General features: G+C 42.9%; 1 protein-coding gene across 2 annotated transcripts in view; it reads right to left on the reverse strand.

Moving 5' to 3' along the window:
• The window catches only part of SGPP2 (sphingosine-1-phosphate phosphatase 2), a 122,392-nt gene extending 102,720 nt beyond the window's left edge, over window positions 1-19,672 (reverse strand). The window contains exon 1 of one of the 2 annotated variants that reach the window (XM_046645013.1): window positions 19,348-19,672. In XM_046645013.1, the coding sequence (XP_046500969.1) occupies window positions 19,348-19,359 (12 nt within the window). In that variant the 5' untranslated portion in view covers window positions 19,360-19,672. Of the gene's footprint in view, window positions 1-19,246 lie in introns of both variants that reach the window. The other variant, XM_046645011.1, reaches the window with a different exon arrangement.
• Window positions 19,673-20,174: the final 502 nt, after the last annotated feature.

Genomic DNA, 20,174 nt, shown 5'->3' on the forward strand with positions numbered 1-20,174 from the left:
GATATGTTTTCAATTTTACTATCGTGACAATTTTTAGGGGAAAACTACTAAAAAATGTCATTTTTCCTTTTAAGTGTGGGTGTTTTATAAAGGTCACTGCATGCAAATGTGCCAGTTCCTTCTGAGGCATTCCTTGGCACAATACCGTGATTCATTATTTGGTCGCTGTGTTTCCGGGTTTGTTCGCACAGGCCCCACTCTAAGGGATCTGCTGATTCTTGCTGTGCTTGTGGTCAGAATCCTTGGACTACTGAGCACTGTAAACCAGCACCTGCTCTGAGGAGGGAGGAAGTGAAGGGGCCCCTGAGTCAAATCTTTCCAATGTTAGTCCATTATATTATAGCGGATTCATAAACTGCTAGACATTTCAGAGTTCAAATATGAGCACAGAAACACACTCCAAAGAGAGATACTTTTTTTAAAAAACATTTTAGATTTTTAGCCAAGAGAAACTCATTTAGTTAACACCTTAGGAAGCAGATATTTTATATGTTGAAGGATATTTACATAACCGCAAATTTTATGATACTGATATAATATTCACAGCCACATGAAGATGAACTGCACAATGAAGTAGTCCTGTGTTTTCCTGTGCTTATGAAAACCATCATCCAACAAAGCCAAAAAGAGCAGGTGATGGGGAGTCAGGGAGAGCTTCTTTTAAAATACACTAGTCCAGGGGCCAGCCCCCTGGCCAAGTGGTTAAGTTTGCACGCTCCACTTGAGCGGCCCACAGTTTTGCTGGTTCGGATCCTGGGCACAGACATGGCCCTGCTCATCAGGCCATGCTGAGGCGGCGTCCCACATAGCACAACCAGAAGGACCCACAACTAAAATATACAGCTATGGACCAGGGGCTGTGGGGAGAAAAAGGAAAAATAAAATCTTTAAAATACACTAGTACAAAAAGTCTATTAGATAATATTTTTATATCTGCTATAAGCAGTAAATATTGCTATTGATTATATCATGACAAAGAAGGAGTTTATTCCCTAATTGAAGGTTGGCTTAACAGAGAAAATCTCGTTTAACTCACCCTTTCGTAAAATTCAAGGAGATGATAAAACGTAGATGACCGTCTATTAAATACAGAAAAAGAACTCAGTACAACTCAACCACAATTCATGAGAATATCTTCTAGCAAATAAGCTCTAAAAGGGAGAGAAAAACTACATGAAATATTAATACTCCATGGTAAAATGTTAAAATCATTCCTTTAAAATCAAGAATGTTTACTCTCACCACTTTTATTCAATATGATACTGGAGGCCCTTGTCTGAGCAGTCAGGTAGGAAGAAAAAGTAATCGAAAGGTATAGGAATTGAAAAGGAAGAAATAAAATCTATGTTTTCATTGTTTTCACAGCAAACACAAAGAAATGAGAGACAATTTGGTAGAATTAATAAAAGCCTGGCAAGTTTACCAGATCAATACACAAAATTCAACTGCATTCCAACACACCAGTAGATGTATCATAAAGATATCAATTATCCCCAAATTAACCCTTAGATTTACCACAACTCCAATTAAAATTATGTTAAAATTAATATTATCTATAAATTATTTGACATTTCATTAGGAAAGTTATATTCTTAGAATATTCATTTTTTCAAAAAAGAAAATATCCTTTTAGTTTTTGAAATTAGTAATAATGTTTTACTTTAAAACAAAAATTGATAAGTTTCTATATCATTCCATTAAGAACCAGATCAAACACTTGGCAATGGTAGTTGTGAGGTCCCTGAATGGAGTCCTACTTTAAGATCCCTTGATTTTAACCACTGTCATTAGATTAAGAGGAACCAAGACCCAGTGCAAACACGTCCAAGAAATTGCCAGCAGGTGACTAAAGAACTAAAACCACTCAAAATTGTTGGGACTTGCAACAATAAAAAGAGATCTTCTAGGGGCCGGCCCCATGGCGTAGGGGTTAAGTTTGCCATGCTCCACTTTGGTGGTCTGGGTTTGCTGGTTCAGATCCTGAGCTCAGATGTACACCACTCATCAGTCATGCTGTGGCAGTGACCCACATATAAAGTAGAGGAAGACGGGCACAGATGTTAACTCAGGGCTAATCTCCGTCAGCAAAAAAAAAAAAAAAAAAAAAAATCCCACACAACTCAAAAGAAAATTAACTTAAAAAAAATGAATCTTCTGAGGCCAGCCCGGTGGTGCAGCGGTTAAGTGCACACGTTCTGCTTCAGTGGTCTGGGGTTCACAGGTTCAGATCCCGGGTGTGGACATGGCACCGCTTGACAAGCCATGCTATGGCAGGCATCCCACATATAAAGTACAGGAGGATGGGCACGGATGTTAGCTCAGGGCCAGCCTTCCTCAGCAACAAGAAGAGGATTGGCAGCAGATGTTAGCTCAGGGCTAATCGTCCTCAAAGGAAAAAAAAAAAAAAAACAGGAGATCTTCTAAAACAACTTTTAAAGGAACAACAAAAAATACTTGCCAAAAATTTACTGAAGGGTGGAGGTGGTGACACTCAACATCTGCTTTTCTTAAGACTTTCCTGAGCTCTCTAATAGTACTCTTTTGGCCAAGAAAAGAAGAGATTTTTTTCAAGGCCAAAATCTTTCATTGCATTACGAAATTCCCTTTAGTGTAGAATAATATTATGTATTTTAAGCTCTTGGCATTTCACGTGGTTGGACAGAGCAGGAAGGGGTGTACTGTAATCTCACATGGGGTCTTCATGCAGAGACAAGGAGGGAGCCATTCTGTTTCATTTAAGAAGGTTCGGGGGACTTCCCATGGTAAGGATCATAACCAACACAGCTGATATTTGGGACTTTGTTACAGGCATGTCAATGGTTATTTTAAGAAATTCTAATATGGAACGCTGTTAGTAATCTTAGTAACTACTTAATATTCCTCAAAGGTACCAAACATCTTTATGGGAGAATTTCTGTTTTTTATAGGAGTATTTTGTGTGTGTGTGTGTGTGTGTGTGAGGAAGATTGGCCCTGAGCTAACATCTGTTGCTAATCTTCCTCTTTTTTCCCTTCTCCCCAAGGCCCCAGTACATAGTTGTGTATTCTGGTTGCAAGTCATTCTAGTTCCTCCACATGGGATCCCATCACTGCGTGGCTTGATGAGCTGTGCGTCGGGCTGCACCCAGGATCCAGACCAGTGAACACCCAGGATCTGAACTAGCAAACCCCGGGACACCGAAGTGGAACGTGTGCACTTAACCGCTATGCCACCAGGCCAGCCCCTAAATAATTTTTTAATCTGCTTTCTTTGGTTGAACAGTATATCATGGTTGTGCTTTCATGTCTATAAATACAGGGAATTTTAATTACTTTCATGAGTGGAATGAAAGTGATTTTGGATATTTTTGGATATTGTGATTAAGTTTTTCCCTTGGCAGAACATAGTTGAAAAACCTTTTATAATTAGATATCTGACAAACACTTTCTGGTGATGAAAACTACCTGTGGGAGAAGAACACAGATCTAACAAATAGATAAAATGGGTCTACCACTGGGGATGATATCGTTGACCTTGCAACCTAAAGAAGCAGCCATTAAAATATAGGTTTGTGTACTTCTATCCACTTTCACTTGCTATAGCCTCCGCCCGACACGTGGAGGATGGTTTAAATAAAGAGGAGTCTATTTTTTATATATATCAGAACAGAATTCTTTTATAATTTTTAATTTAAAAGTACACAGCTGTTCTCAATGACAATACGCATGGGCAAAGTAAAGCACAAAAATTATATTTTATGGTAAATACTCTCTCCTGGTTTTATTTCATTTTGGTTTATACTCTACCAGTTAAGGCCATGAAGCAGGAAAAAAACATAGGTGAGGGGCCGGCCCGGTGGCGCAGCGGTTAAGTGCGCACGTTCCACTTCGGTGTCCCGGTGTTCGCTAGTTCAGATCCTGGGTGCGGACATGGCACCGCTTGTCAAGCCATGCTGTGGCAGGTGTCCCACATATAAAGTAGAGGAAGATGGGCATGGATGTTAGCTCAGGGCCAGTCTTCCTCAGCAAAAAGAGGAGGATTGGCAGCAGATGTTAGCTCAGGGCTAATCTTCCTCAAGAAAAAAAAAAAAACATAGGTGAAAAAGTAGAAACGGAGTGCAGATCTCAGATGACTCTTTTAAGATGGCTCATGGTTCAAGAAAGGCAAGAATGTCAGACTCTAGGGAGGCGAGGGCTGAAAGTAGATTTCTGTGGTGGGTAAGGAAAGCGGTTGCAGATTTTGAGCATGTTTGTAGATTGAGAAACAAAATGACAACTGAGGGAAGACTGACGACTCCATGTACAAATTTGACCTAATTAAAACACCAATTTAAAGTGGCTTAACAAAACAGAAAAGAACAAAAAAACGTTTTAATGCAAAAAACCTGCAGCTATGAAACAAGTCAGTTGAAATAAAGTTAAGGACAACGTGCTTTCTTGACCCTGAAACACTTCCCTGTGTTTTCCCTGGGCAGGTAGCTAGGGTCAGTGAGCAGGTTTACAACCAAGCCCGGGGGCTCTGGAAACAGACATGCTGTTTCGTGTTTCTTGGGTTTCCTGCAGCGTGTGCCAAGAGCGCCTGCAGTAAAATCTGTGCGAAGGATGGCAGGACCAATTTGTACAAGGCAGTACTGACTTTTTAAAAACCTTTTCATTTTGAAAGAACTGTTAGATTATAGGTGAAATACAGAGAAGCCCTGGATGCTCTCCACTCACTTTCTCCCAGTGGTTACATCCTACATAATTACAGTATGATATCAAAGCCAGGAATCTGATGTCGGTACCTCATGTCTACAGTTCTATGCCATTTTACCACACGTGTAGACTCATGTAACTACCACCGCCATCAAGTTACAGAATACCCCATCACCACAAAGATCTTCCTTGTTACGACCCTTTTATAGCCATCCCCTCATCGCTAACCCCTGGCAACCGCTAATCTGTTTTCCATCTTTATAATTTCGTCATTTCAAGAACGTTCTATAAATGGAATTATGCGGTGTATGATCTTTAGAGATTGGCTTTTTCACTCAGTGCCCTTGAGACCCACCCAAGCTATTGGGTAGATTAATAGTTCATTCTTTTTTATTGCTAGCAGTATTTTTTTTTTTCTGTAACATTGGTTTATAACATATAAATTTCAGGTGGACGTTGTTATATTTTGATTCCTGTGTAGATTACACCATGTTCACCATCCAAAGACGAATTAGAATCCATTGCCACACACATGTGCCTCATCACCTCTCTCACCCTCGTTCCTCCTCCCTTCCCCAGGTAACCAATCCAATCTCTGTCTCTGTGTTGTTTTTACCTTCTATTTATGAGTGAGATCATATAGTATTTGACTTTCTTCTTCTGACTTATTTCATGCTGAGCAGTATTTTACAGTAAGGATGTACCACAGTTTATTTAGCTGTTTGTCTAGTGAGGGACATTTTAGTTGTTTCATTTTTGGCCATTACAAATAAAGCTGCTGTGAAAAATCACGTACAGGTTTTAGCGTAAGTTTTCATATTTCTGGGGCTAAATGCCCAGGAGCACAATTGTGGGTTGCATGGTAAATGCATGTTTAGTACTAACTTTTTTTTTTTTAAGCGTGTAAGGCAGGAATTTAGTTTTTGTAAAGATTGGCACCTGAGCCAACAACCGTTGCCAATCTTCTTTTTTTTTTCTTTTTCTCCCCAAATCCCCCCAGCATGTAGTTGCATATTTTAGTTGTGGGTCCTTCTAGTTGTGGCATGTGGGATGCTGCCTCAGCTTGGCCTGATGAGTGGTGCCATGTCCACGCCCAGGATTCAAACCCGAGAAACCCTGGGCTGCCAAAGCAGAGCTCACAAACTTAACCACTTGGCCATGGGGCCAGTCCCAGTACTAACCTTTAAAGATTAAATAAATAAGCTTCATTTTCAAAAGTAACATTCTTCCATTATAGATTATTATCTGGTGAGTCAACTGGGCCTGGGGTCAGGTGGCGGGGGCGCGAGGAGAAAAAGCATTGATTACCAAATAAATCGTTCTAAATCTAAGTGAGGGCATTGTGTTTGTGGGCCTTATTATAACACATGGGCACCATAATCTATGCAAGTCTACCCGTCTACACCAGGAAGTACTCAAGATGAGTGTGGGAAGTCCCATTTCTATCCCTGTAATGGTACTGGCGTGGCTAACCATGAAAAAATCAGGGTTAGGTCACTTAGAGCCCAACATGTTGGAAAAATTCAGACAATTCCTTCAGGGCCCAAATTTTTGGATAATAACATACGTCACGTGGCATCAGTTGAGTTTAGATATGTGGCCTCAGATGGGAGGCGAAATTAAGTGATCAATGGATATTAGTCCCTTCTCTCCAAAAGTAAGGGTTATTCAGAAATACGCTATTGAATAAATATCGGGGATAGCGATCCCTTGCCTTCTATTTGAGGACATGTGTGTGGTAACTGAGCATGGCAAGAAGGCAGCCCTGAGGCTTCTTAGGTACCATCCAGAAGAGACCCAAGGCTAGGAGGACCCAGGTGGCGTCTCCAGAATCATCTGCCACGCTCTGCAATGTACAACACAATGCTTCATTATCATAACATCATAATGTGGAGGTAACATCCTGGAAGCATAATATTGCTTTCCTCGCTCAGAGTTGCCAGGGAATGTATAATTTCCCTAAGTCTTTCACAACCCTCATCCTTGCCCAAGACTACTGAAATATCACAAAAGTTTTACAGTATGCAAACGATGGGCCCCACCTGGAAGGAACAGGCGAAAGGACAAAGAAACCAGGCATGTCTTGTCTGAACCCACAGATACCCTGCAGGGAGTTATCACTTCCTCCTTATCTCCATCTCTCCCTCAGACTCCCAATATTTTCTCTTTACAAGGAAAGATAAGAAATATATTGATTGAAGGGCTGGCCCCATGGCCGAGTGGTTAAGTTCACATGCTCCACTTTGGTGGCCCAGGGTTTCACCAGTTCAGATCCTGGGCACGGACATGGCACCACTCATCAGGCCATGCTGAGACAGCATCCCGCATGCCACAACTAGAAGGACTCACAACTAAACATATACAACTATGTGCCAGGGGGCTTTGGGGAGAAAAAGGAAAAATTAAAAATTAAAAATCAAAAAAAACAATCTTTAAAAAAAAAGAACTACACTGGTTGTGAGCTCATGTTAACTGATGACAATGGAAGATTCTGATGCACAAGGGAAAAACTAAACAGATCACGAAAAATCAGTAAGAAAAACACCCCCACTAAAACCACAGTGGAAGAAATAAAATACATGACCAGAACATTGACAAAAAGAGTAATACGAGTATCTGCTATATAATATTCAACCTCATAGAGATGAAAGAAATACAAAATTAAAATCATGAGATGCTTTCATTCTGCCATCAAATTGGCAGATTACTTTTTAAAAGATAATACACCACTAAGGAATGATAAAATTAGTGGATGAAAATATGTAGAGAAACAAGATATTTCTAATGTTTCAGAATACCAGTCTACAATATACTTATTAATTACAAAGGGAAAAACACTTCCTTGGAAGAAACCACGTAAATACTTTTAAAGGTGTTTAAAGTTAAAATCGCTGGTAATAGAATAAATCAAGAGTTTTTGCCTCCTGATATGATGCACTAAGGAGGACACAATATCTTGCCTGTGGTATTCCTGCCAGAAATAGAGAACCTGAATGTAATCTTGAGGAAACATCACACAAACCTGAATTAAGGGATACTATACAAAATAAATGGCCTGGACTCTTCAAGAGTCAAGGTGAGAAAAGGCAAGGAAAGATTGAAGAACTTCCAGGGTGGACTAAAGAGATGCATCAACTAAATGCAGTTTATGATCCTGCATTAAATCCCAGAACAGCCAAAGGACATTAGCAGAGCAATTCGTGAAAACTGAAAAAGGCCCACAGATTACATACTATCTACTTGGTAATTGCACTGTAGTTACATATGAGGCTAACATTAGGAGAACATGGGTCAGGAGTACATAGGAATTTTTTTGTACTATTTTTGCAAATTTTCAAAAGTCTGAAATTATTTCAAAATGAAAAAATTTAAAGATAATTCTTGATGCTGTGCTTTATTCATAAAAACCCAAATGTCCATAAACAGTAGAATGGATAAATAACTCGTGCTGTATTCATGCGATGGATGCCACTTGGCATAAAAATGAAAACACTACTGCTACACATCCTACGTGATTCCATTTATGTGAAGTTTAATAGGCGAAACTAAGTTATGGTGCTGGAGGGAGAATGACGGTTGCCTGGGAGTAAGAGTGGTATTGCGTGGCAGGAGACTGAGGGAAACTTCTGAGGTTCTGGAATTGTTCTATACCTTCATCTGGGCAGTAATTATAGAGAGGCTGACACACAGTTAAATTTATCAAGTTGTATGTTTAAGATCTGTGCACTTGCTAAACCAAAGTTATCATAAAGAAAAAGCAAAAGAGAACAAACAAGAAGAAGATAATACTAAATGCTGACAATGGAGAAGCAACTGAGATATATTTTCACAAGGTAATTTGGCAGTAAGGATGAAGAGCTATGAAATAAGATTTTCTTGTGGTTCTCTGGAAATAATTCGATATTTAGATTCAAGTTGAAGTACAAAGATAAAGACTGAAACAATCTAAATACATACTTTAGGAAATGGTTTAAAAAATTAAGTTACAATCACACGATAAATGATAACACAACTATCAAAATCATATAATTAAAGAATATTCAAAGATGTGGGGCAATGCCTATGATGTGAGCAAAAAAGCTAATTCCAATATTATATGAATATAGCATGCTCATCACTTAAATATTCTATATTTGCACAGAACAAAAGGCAGCAATACTCTAAAACAATGTTTTTGTCTAGGTTGCAAAATTATGATGGGATGTTTTTCTTCTTTATACTTTTTGGTGTCTTCTTCTATTTCTACCATAAACATCTATTACTTTAATACTTGAAAATTATAAAAACTAATTTAAAAATATTTGATATCTTCCTAGCTGAAAATCATCAAAAGATCAAAAACTGAGAAAGGAGGAAAAAAAAACAACTGACTTCTAACACAGCCTCCTTTCACTTACCCTGACAACAAAATCTTTGATCTTCTATCTCATGGCCACCTTTTACGTCACCTTTCAAAAAAGGATGATTTTTTTTAACTGTACAAAAATGTGCACCTAAGCCCTTTCTCCATCAATGAAGTCCTGGCCTCTCAGCTCCCAACATTTTATCCCCAGGAGCCTTATTCACCATCATCCCCTCTTCCTCCCACCCAGAGGAGCCCCTGCTTTGATGGGCTGTTTCCCATAAAATTCTATGGGAACAAAGCTTTTGCCACTTGGAAAAATCGAAACACACCTTGAGGTGAAAGACGGGGCATTTCTCTTGCAGGCATGATTACCAAATAAACGGCCTTAACAGAAGCGAGAACGAAGCTGGTATTTTGTTTTGTTTTATTAAATAAAGGGTTATGAATCTGCCAGTGAGCATCTGGGGGGCTGCAAGTAATATTCGAAATAGCTCAAGGAAACCATGACACCCCTTTCCAAGGTTCCCAAGCCCCACCTGCAAGATCTTCCCCTCCCATCCACCCTGGCCCACCCCTAAGGATTTTTTCTCTGTTTTTAAAACACTTTGCTCATTGGTCCATAATCTGTTTGAAGCAAGAATGAGGGGAGAGAAACGTGAATCACAGTCTTTGCTGGATTTTCCAATAACCCATTTTATTAAAATGTACAATGCCTCTCACTAGGCAAGTAGAATAATAAAGGCCCCACTTTTAGCATTTTCATAGATCCCTAACACAGATAGGAGCGCTGGAAACGTGTTGCCAGGAAACCGGGATAGTGTTTTCTCCCAGGAAAATTGTGTGCCAAATAAAATGCAAGACTGCTTCTGCTCAAGACATAATTATTATCAGGAGGACAGAGGACTTAATCATTAACAAAAACTGTAATGACAGAAGTGAAAGTGCTTTTTTAAAATTTAAAAGTTTTGACATCTTAATTATAAGGCAAGAAAGCTAAAATTAGACTAGGCTTGCTGTCAACAGTCTCCCTAAAATAGTCACTTAATCATGGCAGGTGTCTCACCATGACCCAACTGTTAGCGAAACCTAAATTCCCTTCATGGTGTCCACAGAAGAAAGCGACCCAATAAAAAAAGTTACTTATTAATCAAAACCCTTCATCAGTTTCCTGGGTAAAAAGGGAGGAGCCAACACTGAAAAAAACATTCAGCTAAAAGAAGACACAGCCAGGTAAACTGGTCAGGGATAGAAATGACCCCAGTTGTGAGAGGAAAGAGCAGGTGATCCCATTTCTGCCGAGAAAGAAAAGGTTGACTTTAACACACCCTTCATGCTTCGTTCAACAGGGAGCAGTAAGTACCTGCTGTGATCCAGGTACATGTAAGGCCCTGGGATGCACAATGGAGGAGGGGGGATCTGGTCCCTGCTCCCCATTGTCCCCATCTACTGCCATACCCCTAGTCTATCACCATTCGCAACTAAACAAAACTGACAGAACTAGTGATCTAATTGCAATTATGTGCAAGTCTTCAAAAAAAGTAGGGACCGACACATTTTGGTTGCAAGGGGAGACCCACACAGGTGAAACTTCAGCTACAGGAGTTTGCCACACGATTCCTCAGGAATTAAGGAAGCAATGCCAGCAGCTACGCAGCCAGTCCTCTTTCCTGAGCCCCACTCCCCTAAGCCATTCTATCCTGAAAGTCAACAGTTCCTCAGAAGTGGCGTCTACCACACTCAAGATTTGGCTTCTTCCTCCACTCGGAGTTTTTCCTTCTGCACTTACCAGTGCTGTGTACTTTCTGCTCTCCTCTCCACCGCGGGCTTCTGCTTTCCTACTGATTTCTCTGTCTCGAGGCTTCTGTGTATGGCGTCCTCCTTCCCTTCAAAGTTCATCACCATTCTACTATTCATGTCCCTATGTCTGGGTCTTGCATTCAGATTCCCTGAGCAACTTGATGGGCTTCGTTAGTTACTGTCCAATACGTAGTATCCCAGGTAAGTGAATTTCTCACACTAGGCCATTTCATAAGATGCTGAACAGCCTATAGAAGGCTGCCTTTGACACAAGGGCTGACCCCTAATCCAATCAGCCTGTAGCCATAATGATGGGGTCCCGTGATTCAAAACATGGCAACCCATGTCTTCGGAAACCATCTGTGGTCTCTTTCTTCCTAAGCTGTTTCTAGGTGAGAGAGACACTCAAAGTATCATCAAGAACCCAAGCCAGATATCAAGGCTTGATTTCCTGTTAGTTTCATATTTGCTGCTGTTTGAATATAACATCACCATTTCTAAATGCTTCACCACCAGGCTCCCTCAGTACCCCACACAGGCATCGTCATTCAGCCCCACACTCTTTCCCATTAAGCACAGTGACACCCTGAGAACCTTTCTCATCACAGTGTTCCAGTTGCCAATTCTGATTTGGCACCTGGGATGAAATTGATTTGCTATCCCCCCCATCCCTAGGATGAAGTCCAAATTCTGCAGGAAGCCACATTAAGGCATCAGCCTAAAACTCTGGCTCTAGCCCAAAACTTCAGCCAGTATTACCACACCACTTTCATCAGGCAAGCTGCTCTGGATATTCCCCATGTGTCCTTCCAGGTCCACTCTCCACCTTTCTCCAGGAGGGGGGTTGACCTTTATGGATGGCATCAGCCAGGTTCCCAAGCTCCCTGGCTTCTGACTGAATTTGGCCAAAGGGAAGCACTAGCAGGATACGAGAGGGGACGTTAAGAATGAGTCTGAGATGGCATTTCCCCTATTCCTTCCTGCCTAGAGGGGACCATGTTTCTCCACTAAAGGCCTCAGCTCCTGTCAGGGGCCTCTGACAGCTAAGCTCTCATTGGGTCTGGGGTTACCAGAACCTTCTCCTCTTCTCTTGCTTTTTACACTGAAGTTGTCTGCTCCAAGATGCTTCATCCTGCCATGTTGGTTTTTTCCAACCCTGCCTATACCTTTGTAAATAAGCCCATCTTTGAACTGCCTCCAATTACCTACCCCCTTCCAAAAAATTTTTCCATAGACTTTATTTTTAGAATAGTTTTCAATTTACAGAAAAACGTAGAACACAGTACAAAGAGTTCCCATATACTCCACATCCTTCACATCCACTCTGCAGTCAGTTTCCCCTATCATTAACGTCTTATATTATTAGTACGATACATTTGTTACAATACTGATGCATTACTATTAAGTAAGCGCATACCTAATGTCCTTTTTTCTGTTCCAGGGTCCCACCCAGGACACCACAATTACATTTAGTTGTCACGTCTCCTTAGGCTCCTCTCGGCTGCGACAGTTTCTCAGACTTTCCTTCTTACTGATGACCTTGACATCAATAACAGTATTGGTCAGATACTTTGTAGAATGTCCCTCAAATGGGATTCATCTGATGTCTTTCCCATGATTAGACTGAGAGTATGGGTTTGGGAGAAGAAGACCACAGAGGTGAAGTGGCATTTTCAACATGCACCAAGAGTAAATAATTCCAATGTGCATAAAGAACACATACTGTATCATGACTTATCATGTTGATGTTGAACTTGATCACCTGGCTGAGGCAACGTCTGGCAGGTTTTTATACTGTAAAATTACTCTCTTTTTTTCTCCCTCTTTCCATTCTATCCTTTAGAAGGAAGTCACTATGCGCAGCCCACACTTAAGGAGAGGGAAGTCATGCTTCCCTTCCCTGACAGTGGAGTAGAGTCTATGTTCCTTTTCTCTTTTTTAATTGAGGTAAAATATGCATAACATAAAATTTGCCATTTTAACCATTTTTAAAGGTTTCAATTACCCTTTTTCAGTGGGCCATCTATTTCCTGTTGGGACTCTTTCTCCACCCAAGCTGAACTTGTCACCTGTTCACCAAAAATCACAGTGGGTCTTTATGTTTTATCACATGAGATTTCCAAGTAAAGAAAAGAGGTTCTCAGGTCAGCATGGTGGCTAGTGGTTAAGTTTGCATGCTCCACTTCGGCAGCCTGGGGTTCACGGGTTCAGGTCCCGGGCAGGGACATACACACTGCTCATCAAGCCATGCTGTGGCGGCATCCCACATACATGTGGCAATCTTCCTCATAAAAAAAAACCCAAACACAGATTCTCACATTTTTGCCTATTTGACTCCTACTGCTCTTCAAGCCCCTACTCAAGACTTCATGGACTCCCCTAGAGTTACTCCTACTGTCTCCCTGGCCACGTCTTTATCCTTCTATTCTAGTATTTTCTGCATCGCACCATTTTCTTTGTGGTCTTCTCAGGGCAGGAACTAAATCTTATTTATCTTTAAGGCTGAGGACTGTTCCAGAAACACAGTAGTTGATCAATAGATGTTGGTCAGAAACAAAGATGAGATAGAAGCAGAAATGGCCTGTTTTCTCCAAAGATTAAAGAGAGTGTTAATACCTAATATTGGTGAGGGAGTGGGAAACCTGAACTCAGTTACAGATCTTAGCACAGCCTTTCTGTGGAGCAACTTGGTAATACTTACTAAAAGCCATAATATGTGCATATTTCTACCCAGCCATTCTGAGTCTGGAAATTTAAATTAAGAAGACAATCAAAGATTGATATCAGTCTTGGTGATGATTTTTTGAATCTGACACCAAAAGCAAAAGCAACAAAAGCAAAAATAAACAAGTGGGACCACATCAGACTGAAAAGCTTCAGCACAGCAAAGGAAACCATCAACAACATGAAAAGGCAAGCTCCCAAATCAGAGCAAATATCTGCAAATCATATATTTGATAAACGGTTAATATCCAAAATATATAAAGAATTCACACATCTCTATAGCAAAAAAAAAATTTGACTAAAAAATGGGCAATGATCTAAACAGACATTTTTCCAAAGAAAACATACAGAGGCCAACACATACATGAAAAGGTGCTCAGCATCACTAATCATCAGGGAAAGGCGAAGCAAAATCACAATAAGATATCACCTCACACCTGTTAGGATGGCTATTATCAAAAAGACAAGAAATAACAAGTGTTGGAGAGGATGTGGAGAAAAGGGAACCCTTGTGCACAGTTGGTGGTAATGTAAATTAGTGCAGCCACCATGGAAAATAGCATAGAGCTTCCTCAAAAGATTAAAACTAGAACTACCATATGATCATGCAATTCCACTTCTGGGTGTTTATCTGAAGAAAATGAAAACACTCACTTGAAAAGATACATGCACCCCTGTGTTCACTGCAGCATCAATTACAATGGCCAAGACACGGAAGCCACCTCAGTGTCCACTGATGGATGAACGGATAAAGAAAATGTGCTACATATATACAGTAGAATATTATTCAGCCATAAAAAAGAAAGAAATCTTCCACTCGTGACAACACGGATGGACCCTGAGGGCATTATGCTAAGTGATATAAGTCAGATAGAGAAAGAAAAATGCTGTATGATTTCACCTATATGTGGAATTAAAAAAAAAGAACTCATAGATACAGAGAACAGATCGGTGGTTGCTAGAGGTAAGGGGTGTGAGGTGGGCAAAATAGGTGCAGGTGGTCAAAAGATACAAACTTCCAGTTATAAAATACATGAGTCCTGAGGATGTAATGTACAACATGATGACTATAGTTAATAATACTGTATTATATATTTGAAAGTTGCTAGGTCTTAAAAGTTCTCATCACAAGGAAAAAAAGTGTAACTACGTGTGGTGATGAATGTTAACCAGACTTACTGTGGTACTCATTTCACAATATATACAAATATCAAATCATTATGTTGTACCTGAAACTAATACAATGTTATATTTCAATTACACCTCAATAAAAAAGACCATCAAGATACATGGAAAGATACTTGTACGAAGATATTATTTTTAATGCAAAAAGTGGAAATAATCTAACAGCTCAATTAACAGGCAAACTAAATTATAGTATATCCATGCTATGGAGTAATACACAGCCATTAAAAATAAAAAAAAATTGAACATTTACTGAGAGATTATCTTTGGGCAATGGTATAATGGGCATGGATTTAACTTTTTCTTTGTATTTTTTCAAGTTGTCTCATCTGAACAATATCTGTAACTAGAAAAAAAATGATCAAATGTACCTTTTCAAAGTGGCTAATTTTACCTTTTCAAACCTGCACGTCCACGTAAAGATAATCAAAACTTGAAGTCCAAACTGTTGGTCAGGTTAGTCATAATCCAGCCAAAGATCACAGCTGCCAAGACTGCTGTCTCCAGCCATCACCACCCTTGTCCTAAACACACGAAGGGTGGGTGAGTCCCAGGAGAAGAGCATTCAGAACTTCCCCGACGTTTGCCAGCTTCTCCGGGCCCCACTTCTGACCTGGCTCCTGGACACTGGCGTTTTGTTTGTTTCATTTTTAAAGCTCCTCTAATGACTATAATGTCCAGCCACAGCTGGAAACTCGTGGTTCTGTTCCACTCTGCTCATTTTGCAGTTGAGACAACTGCGGCCCAGAGAAGTCCACAATGACCCTGAGGCACAGCCAGATCCATGTCTCCCAATTCCTATGATGGCTCTTTGCACTTTAGCAATAAAGTCAAGGGTGGGGTTTTGTAGACTGACAGATCTGGAGGGCCCCAAATGTTTCAAGAGAGAAACAAAGAGTGCAAAGACTTCTAAAAATAACCTAGCTTTGATCCTCTCCCCCACCCAACTTTAGAACTATGTCTGAGCAAATAGTTATCAAAATATTTACTGAGCACAGCACAACTATCTCGGTCTAATGTAATAATGGGGGAAAGCATTGCAAAGTTGAACAATGCAACTGAGTTGACTAAGCAAAGATGATAGAAACAAAAACACCATCATATCCAAGGCTGGCTTTACCTCAAAACAAATAAACACAGTTCTGACCAGTACTGTGCCCTCCTACCTCGGTCCTAGGATCCCTGACTCTTGCTCTTGGTAAATGCCAAGAATGCCCTCCAATGATTATCCTTGCAAACCCAACGCAATACCTCCTCCTTCCACCCAATCTCCACCCTGCTTGCAACCAGCCCCAACACCTCATACATTCTCAGCGAGACAGATAGGGTGAAGCCCTGGAATTTTTCCCTGGAAGGTAGCCAGTAGAAAGAAGTTTAGAGTTGAGAGCCAAAAGATCTGATTGCGTGGATATCTGGGAAGTCCTCAACAAAGCACTGAACTCTTCAGAACTCAGACCTTCTATCTGCGAAATTCCTGACTACTAGAAAATCTCTAAGGTCCAGTCTGACTTGTAAAAGGACAGCCTTGTGCAAGCCAAGCCCAGCCCTGGTTTGCTAACGATTTAGTTAACCTTTAAGCTAGCAGTGTATGATGATAGGAGAATGTAGAGGAAGCATTTACTCAATTATTTCCACCTTTGTCCTGTTTTAAGGATCAAAATAAATAGAGAAAAGGTAGGAGGTGGGAAAAATGAACTTATTGCAATATAAAATTACTCAAGTGAAGACAATAACTTATCTGTTGTTTAAAGGGTCTTAAATCAACGTCGTAATGCTCCCTGACGTCTGCGCTATGTGGAAGAAGCTGATTTTCATATTTACTCCGCAATTTTAAAAAAATCTTAATTTCTTATCTTGAATTTTTAGCTCTCACTTTTTGCCAATCTATAGTGAGTGAAGTCGTGCGTTGGATGGGAAGGGGGAACCATTTGGCTCACTGAACGCTCAGGCTCTTCCAGCAGCCAGAACACAGCTCTCTGCAAGAAATCTGCTTATCTCGCTTTCATAGGGGAGATTTTATATTGCCATCTGCACTCATTTATTCACAAAATTCACTGAGCTCCCAGGTGCCAGGCCGCGGGAAGAAAATAATGAGCACACTGGACAAGTTTGCTGCATTGTTTGAGCTTCTCATCCAGTGGAAGAGAGCAGCAGTAATCAGATCTCCACACTAAGGCATATTTACACACTGTGATAAGTGCCACAAGGAAGAAACTCCAGAAGCAAAGAGAACCTATAAAAGGGGCAGCCATTCTGGAAGGTGAGCGAAAGTGTCTCTGAGAAACTGAATGACGAGGAGCAGGTTATTTAGAGAAAGAAGGCCATATGGCTCAGGCAGGCAAAGGCCAGAGGCCGAGGGAAGGCCAGCCAGGGGAGAGAAATTTTCTCAACTGTTTCCTTGGAGTCCTGTTAATTATCCGGGGCAGGAATGCAATCATTTTCTTTTGGGAACTCCACCTGTATTTGCAAAATATTAATCTTTCCAAGTCACTTGAGACGAACACACCTTTAAGACCATTCATTAACCTCTCATTTATCAAATGCTCTCATGGCGTTTTTTTCCCATCACACACCAACACAGTGGTTTCTTATTGCAAATTTTTAGCTCTCACTATTTCATGATCTACAGTGAGTGAGGTCGTGTGTTGGATGGAAAGGGGCTCACTGAATGCTCAGGTTCTTCGAGAAGCAAGAAGACACCTCTGCAAGAAATCTGCTTATCTTGCTTCTCAAGGGCAAAAGGATCCTTTTCCAGAATTTAAAGTTATCTTAGCAAGGCTAATGTTTAAAACAAGTCTGAAAAGCACTAGAGGAAAAATGCACTCTTCTTTGGCTTCCTGGATGAGGGAAACAGACTAGAAGCTTGAGCAGAGGGCAACAGAAAGCAGCCTATGCATTTACCTGTGGGTGTACACAGTGTGTGTGCACAGAAAATGCTGTACCATGGGGCTGGCCTGTGGCCTAGTGGTTAGTCTGCATGCTCCACTTCGGTGGCCCAGGATCCACCAGTTCAGATCCTGGTGCGGACCTACACAGTGCTCATCAGGCCATGCCATGGCGGCATCCCACATAGAAGAACACAGGATATACAACTATGTACTGGCGCTTTGGGGAGAGAAGAAATGCTGTGCCACACTCCAGGCACATGACTGGTTCTTATCCCCTCACTCCACCCCATTTTTAAGATAAGGCAAGAGGAAAAGGGCGGAAGGGTGTCTCAAACTCATCTGAAAGTTACTAGGATGTCATGTGGGATAGAGAGAGAACAATAAAAGGAGAAAAGAAATATCAAAGAGATGGATTTCTCTGGAGAAGAACATACAAACTACCCCCACCCTCTCAAATAAATTGTATAATAAAATGCCCACAATATTCCATTCCACATGGAAGCCAGGTGCTTCACAGTTCCTCAGTCACTACACCTAGAAATCTACACATAAATAAATGCCACCTTCCTGCCCCCAAAACTTCTAGGAAGGAAAAAATGTGGCTTTCCTCACACCCCACAAAAGGATTTGGAATTTGTTAATACACTGCTTCTGTCCTCATGTGCCACACTTTTCACCTCCTCTAGACAAAGGGCAGCTTCTGTGGATGCTCCCAGTATCTCAGTGCTGCAGAGAGCCCACCCTGGCAGACAGCAGCCCTGGCACGTTAGCATCTGCAGCCTGTCTGGTCCCTGCCCCCTAGAGTCCCTGAGCACTGCGACGCCAACACACACGCTGGCTTCCCCAAAGCCGCAGTGGGTTGTGTAACCACACTCCGAACGCCTAGAGCGGAGGGTGGTGAGCTTCCCTCCTGACAGCATCTGTTCAAAGTCACCGGTGCCAGTTAATAAAAGACCCACCAGGCTGGAGGCTGGAGGGACCCCGAGATCCTGGCGGGAGGGAAGGAGCGAAGCGCTGTTGGGACTTCATCACTGGCGGTGGGGGGTGGGGTTGGTCAATCTCTCCAGGAGCAATCTTTAAGCCCCAAGTTCTGTCCTTAGAGCTGGCGATGCAGGACAGTGAAGCGCACGCTGAGCCTGGCCATACACCCCAAGAGTGAGGGGCAGAGAAAGGGGGAGGGGGCGGAAACTCAGGAATCCTGGGGGACTTCTCAGAATTTCTCCCCAGGCAAGCCTCTCATGAAAACGCCAAGGACATCTCCGGTCCTCTTCCCAGTTACGTAACTCTTACACATTTGGAAGAATGGACAGGAACATAAATTTAACTACTTATTAAGGTAGGAAGTCTCTAAATAAATCGCATTTGACGCTCTGGGCGGATTTGAAATCTGAACAGACCTAGTGGCCACCTGGCAGCGTTAGAGGGTGGCATCCTCGAGACTGGACTCCCTAGCCCCACTCCCCTGCACACACAGCGGCGGGAGCCGGGTCGCCGCCGGGAATGGAGCCCTCTCGGCCGGGCAGGATAGCCGCCTGCCTGTCCCCGCGTCGCGGAGTCGTCTGGACCAGCAAGCCCGCAGGCTGCAGAGAGGCGGCCCCTCCCCCCACCCCGGCGAACACCTGGCTCGCGGTTACCTGCGAGGCCGTGACTCTCCGCAGCCCATGGGCCGGCCCCCCGCGGCCCTTGCCGGTGGCCCCCGGGAGATGCCCGAGCCCGGGCGCCGCGCCGTCCTCACCGGGGCCTTCATCCGGCGCGGGGAAGAGCCCGCAGCGGCGCTGGAAGCGGGCGACGAGCTGGGAATCCTGCAGGCTCCGCAGCAGCTCGGCCATGGTGCGCCCGAGGTCGCGCGCCGCCGCCGCCACGCGGGTGCCCTGGGCTCACACTGTCCCTTCCGCCGTCACCCTCGCCGGGCTGGGCACTAAGGGCGCAGGGCGGGCGGGGCCCGGGGCGCCAGCCAACAGGTGCGCCACTCGGGTCCTAGCGCCCGCCCCTACGCGCGGGCGCCCAGGTGTCCGCCTCCACCTTGCGCCCAGCACGTCAGCCCGCCTTGCCTTCCCCGCAGGCTGGGGCCGTCCCGGCGTCAGGCCCGCTCGGAACTGGACTGAGGAGTACAGGTGTCTACACCGCGCCGCTCTCTGCACCATCGCGCCCCCACCCCTTCCAGGCTGGCGCAGGCGTGCCACCTAATGGGGAGCGGCCGAGCAGGTGTGGACCTGCGTGAGTCCATCCTGCCATGCGCGGGCTGATCCCGTATTGCCCTTCCTTTCCCTCTTGACCCCAGGGTGAAGTCGGATTTCCCCTCTAACCCTCTGCAGCCAGACCTCCACTCCTGCCTTTGCCCGCTTTCTGCCAGTAGAGTGACCCCCCCCCCCCCCCCGACTAGGAAAGATTCCCAAGTTCTTTCCAAACTCCGTGATGCAACGTCTCCCCAAAAGCCCGAACTTCCTCGACCTTGCTCAAGAGCCCAGGAGTTTCAAAGTGGACCCTGAGTCATCCTCCGCATCCCTGTTTCTGCCCTTGGGATTGGGCAACAGTTTTAGACCTGTGGGGAGGAAACGCGAT

This window comes from Equus quagga, chromosome 17 (genome assembly GCF_021613505.1).
Source record: "Equus quagga isolate Etosha38 chromosome 17, UCLA_HA_Equagga_1.0, whole genome shotgun sequence".
Classification (NCBI taxonomy): Eukaryota; Metazoa; Chordata; class Mammalia; order Perissodactyla; family Equidae; genus Equus; species Equus quagga.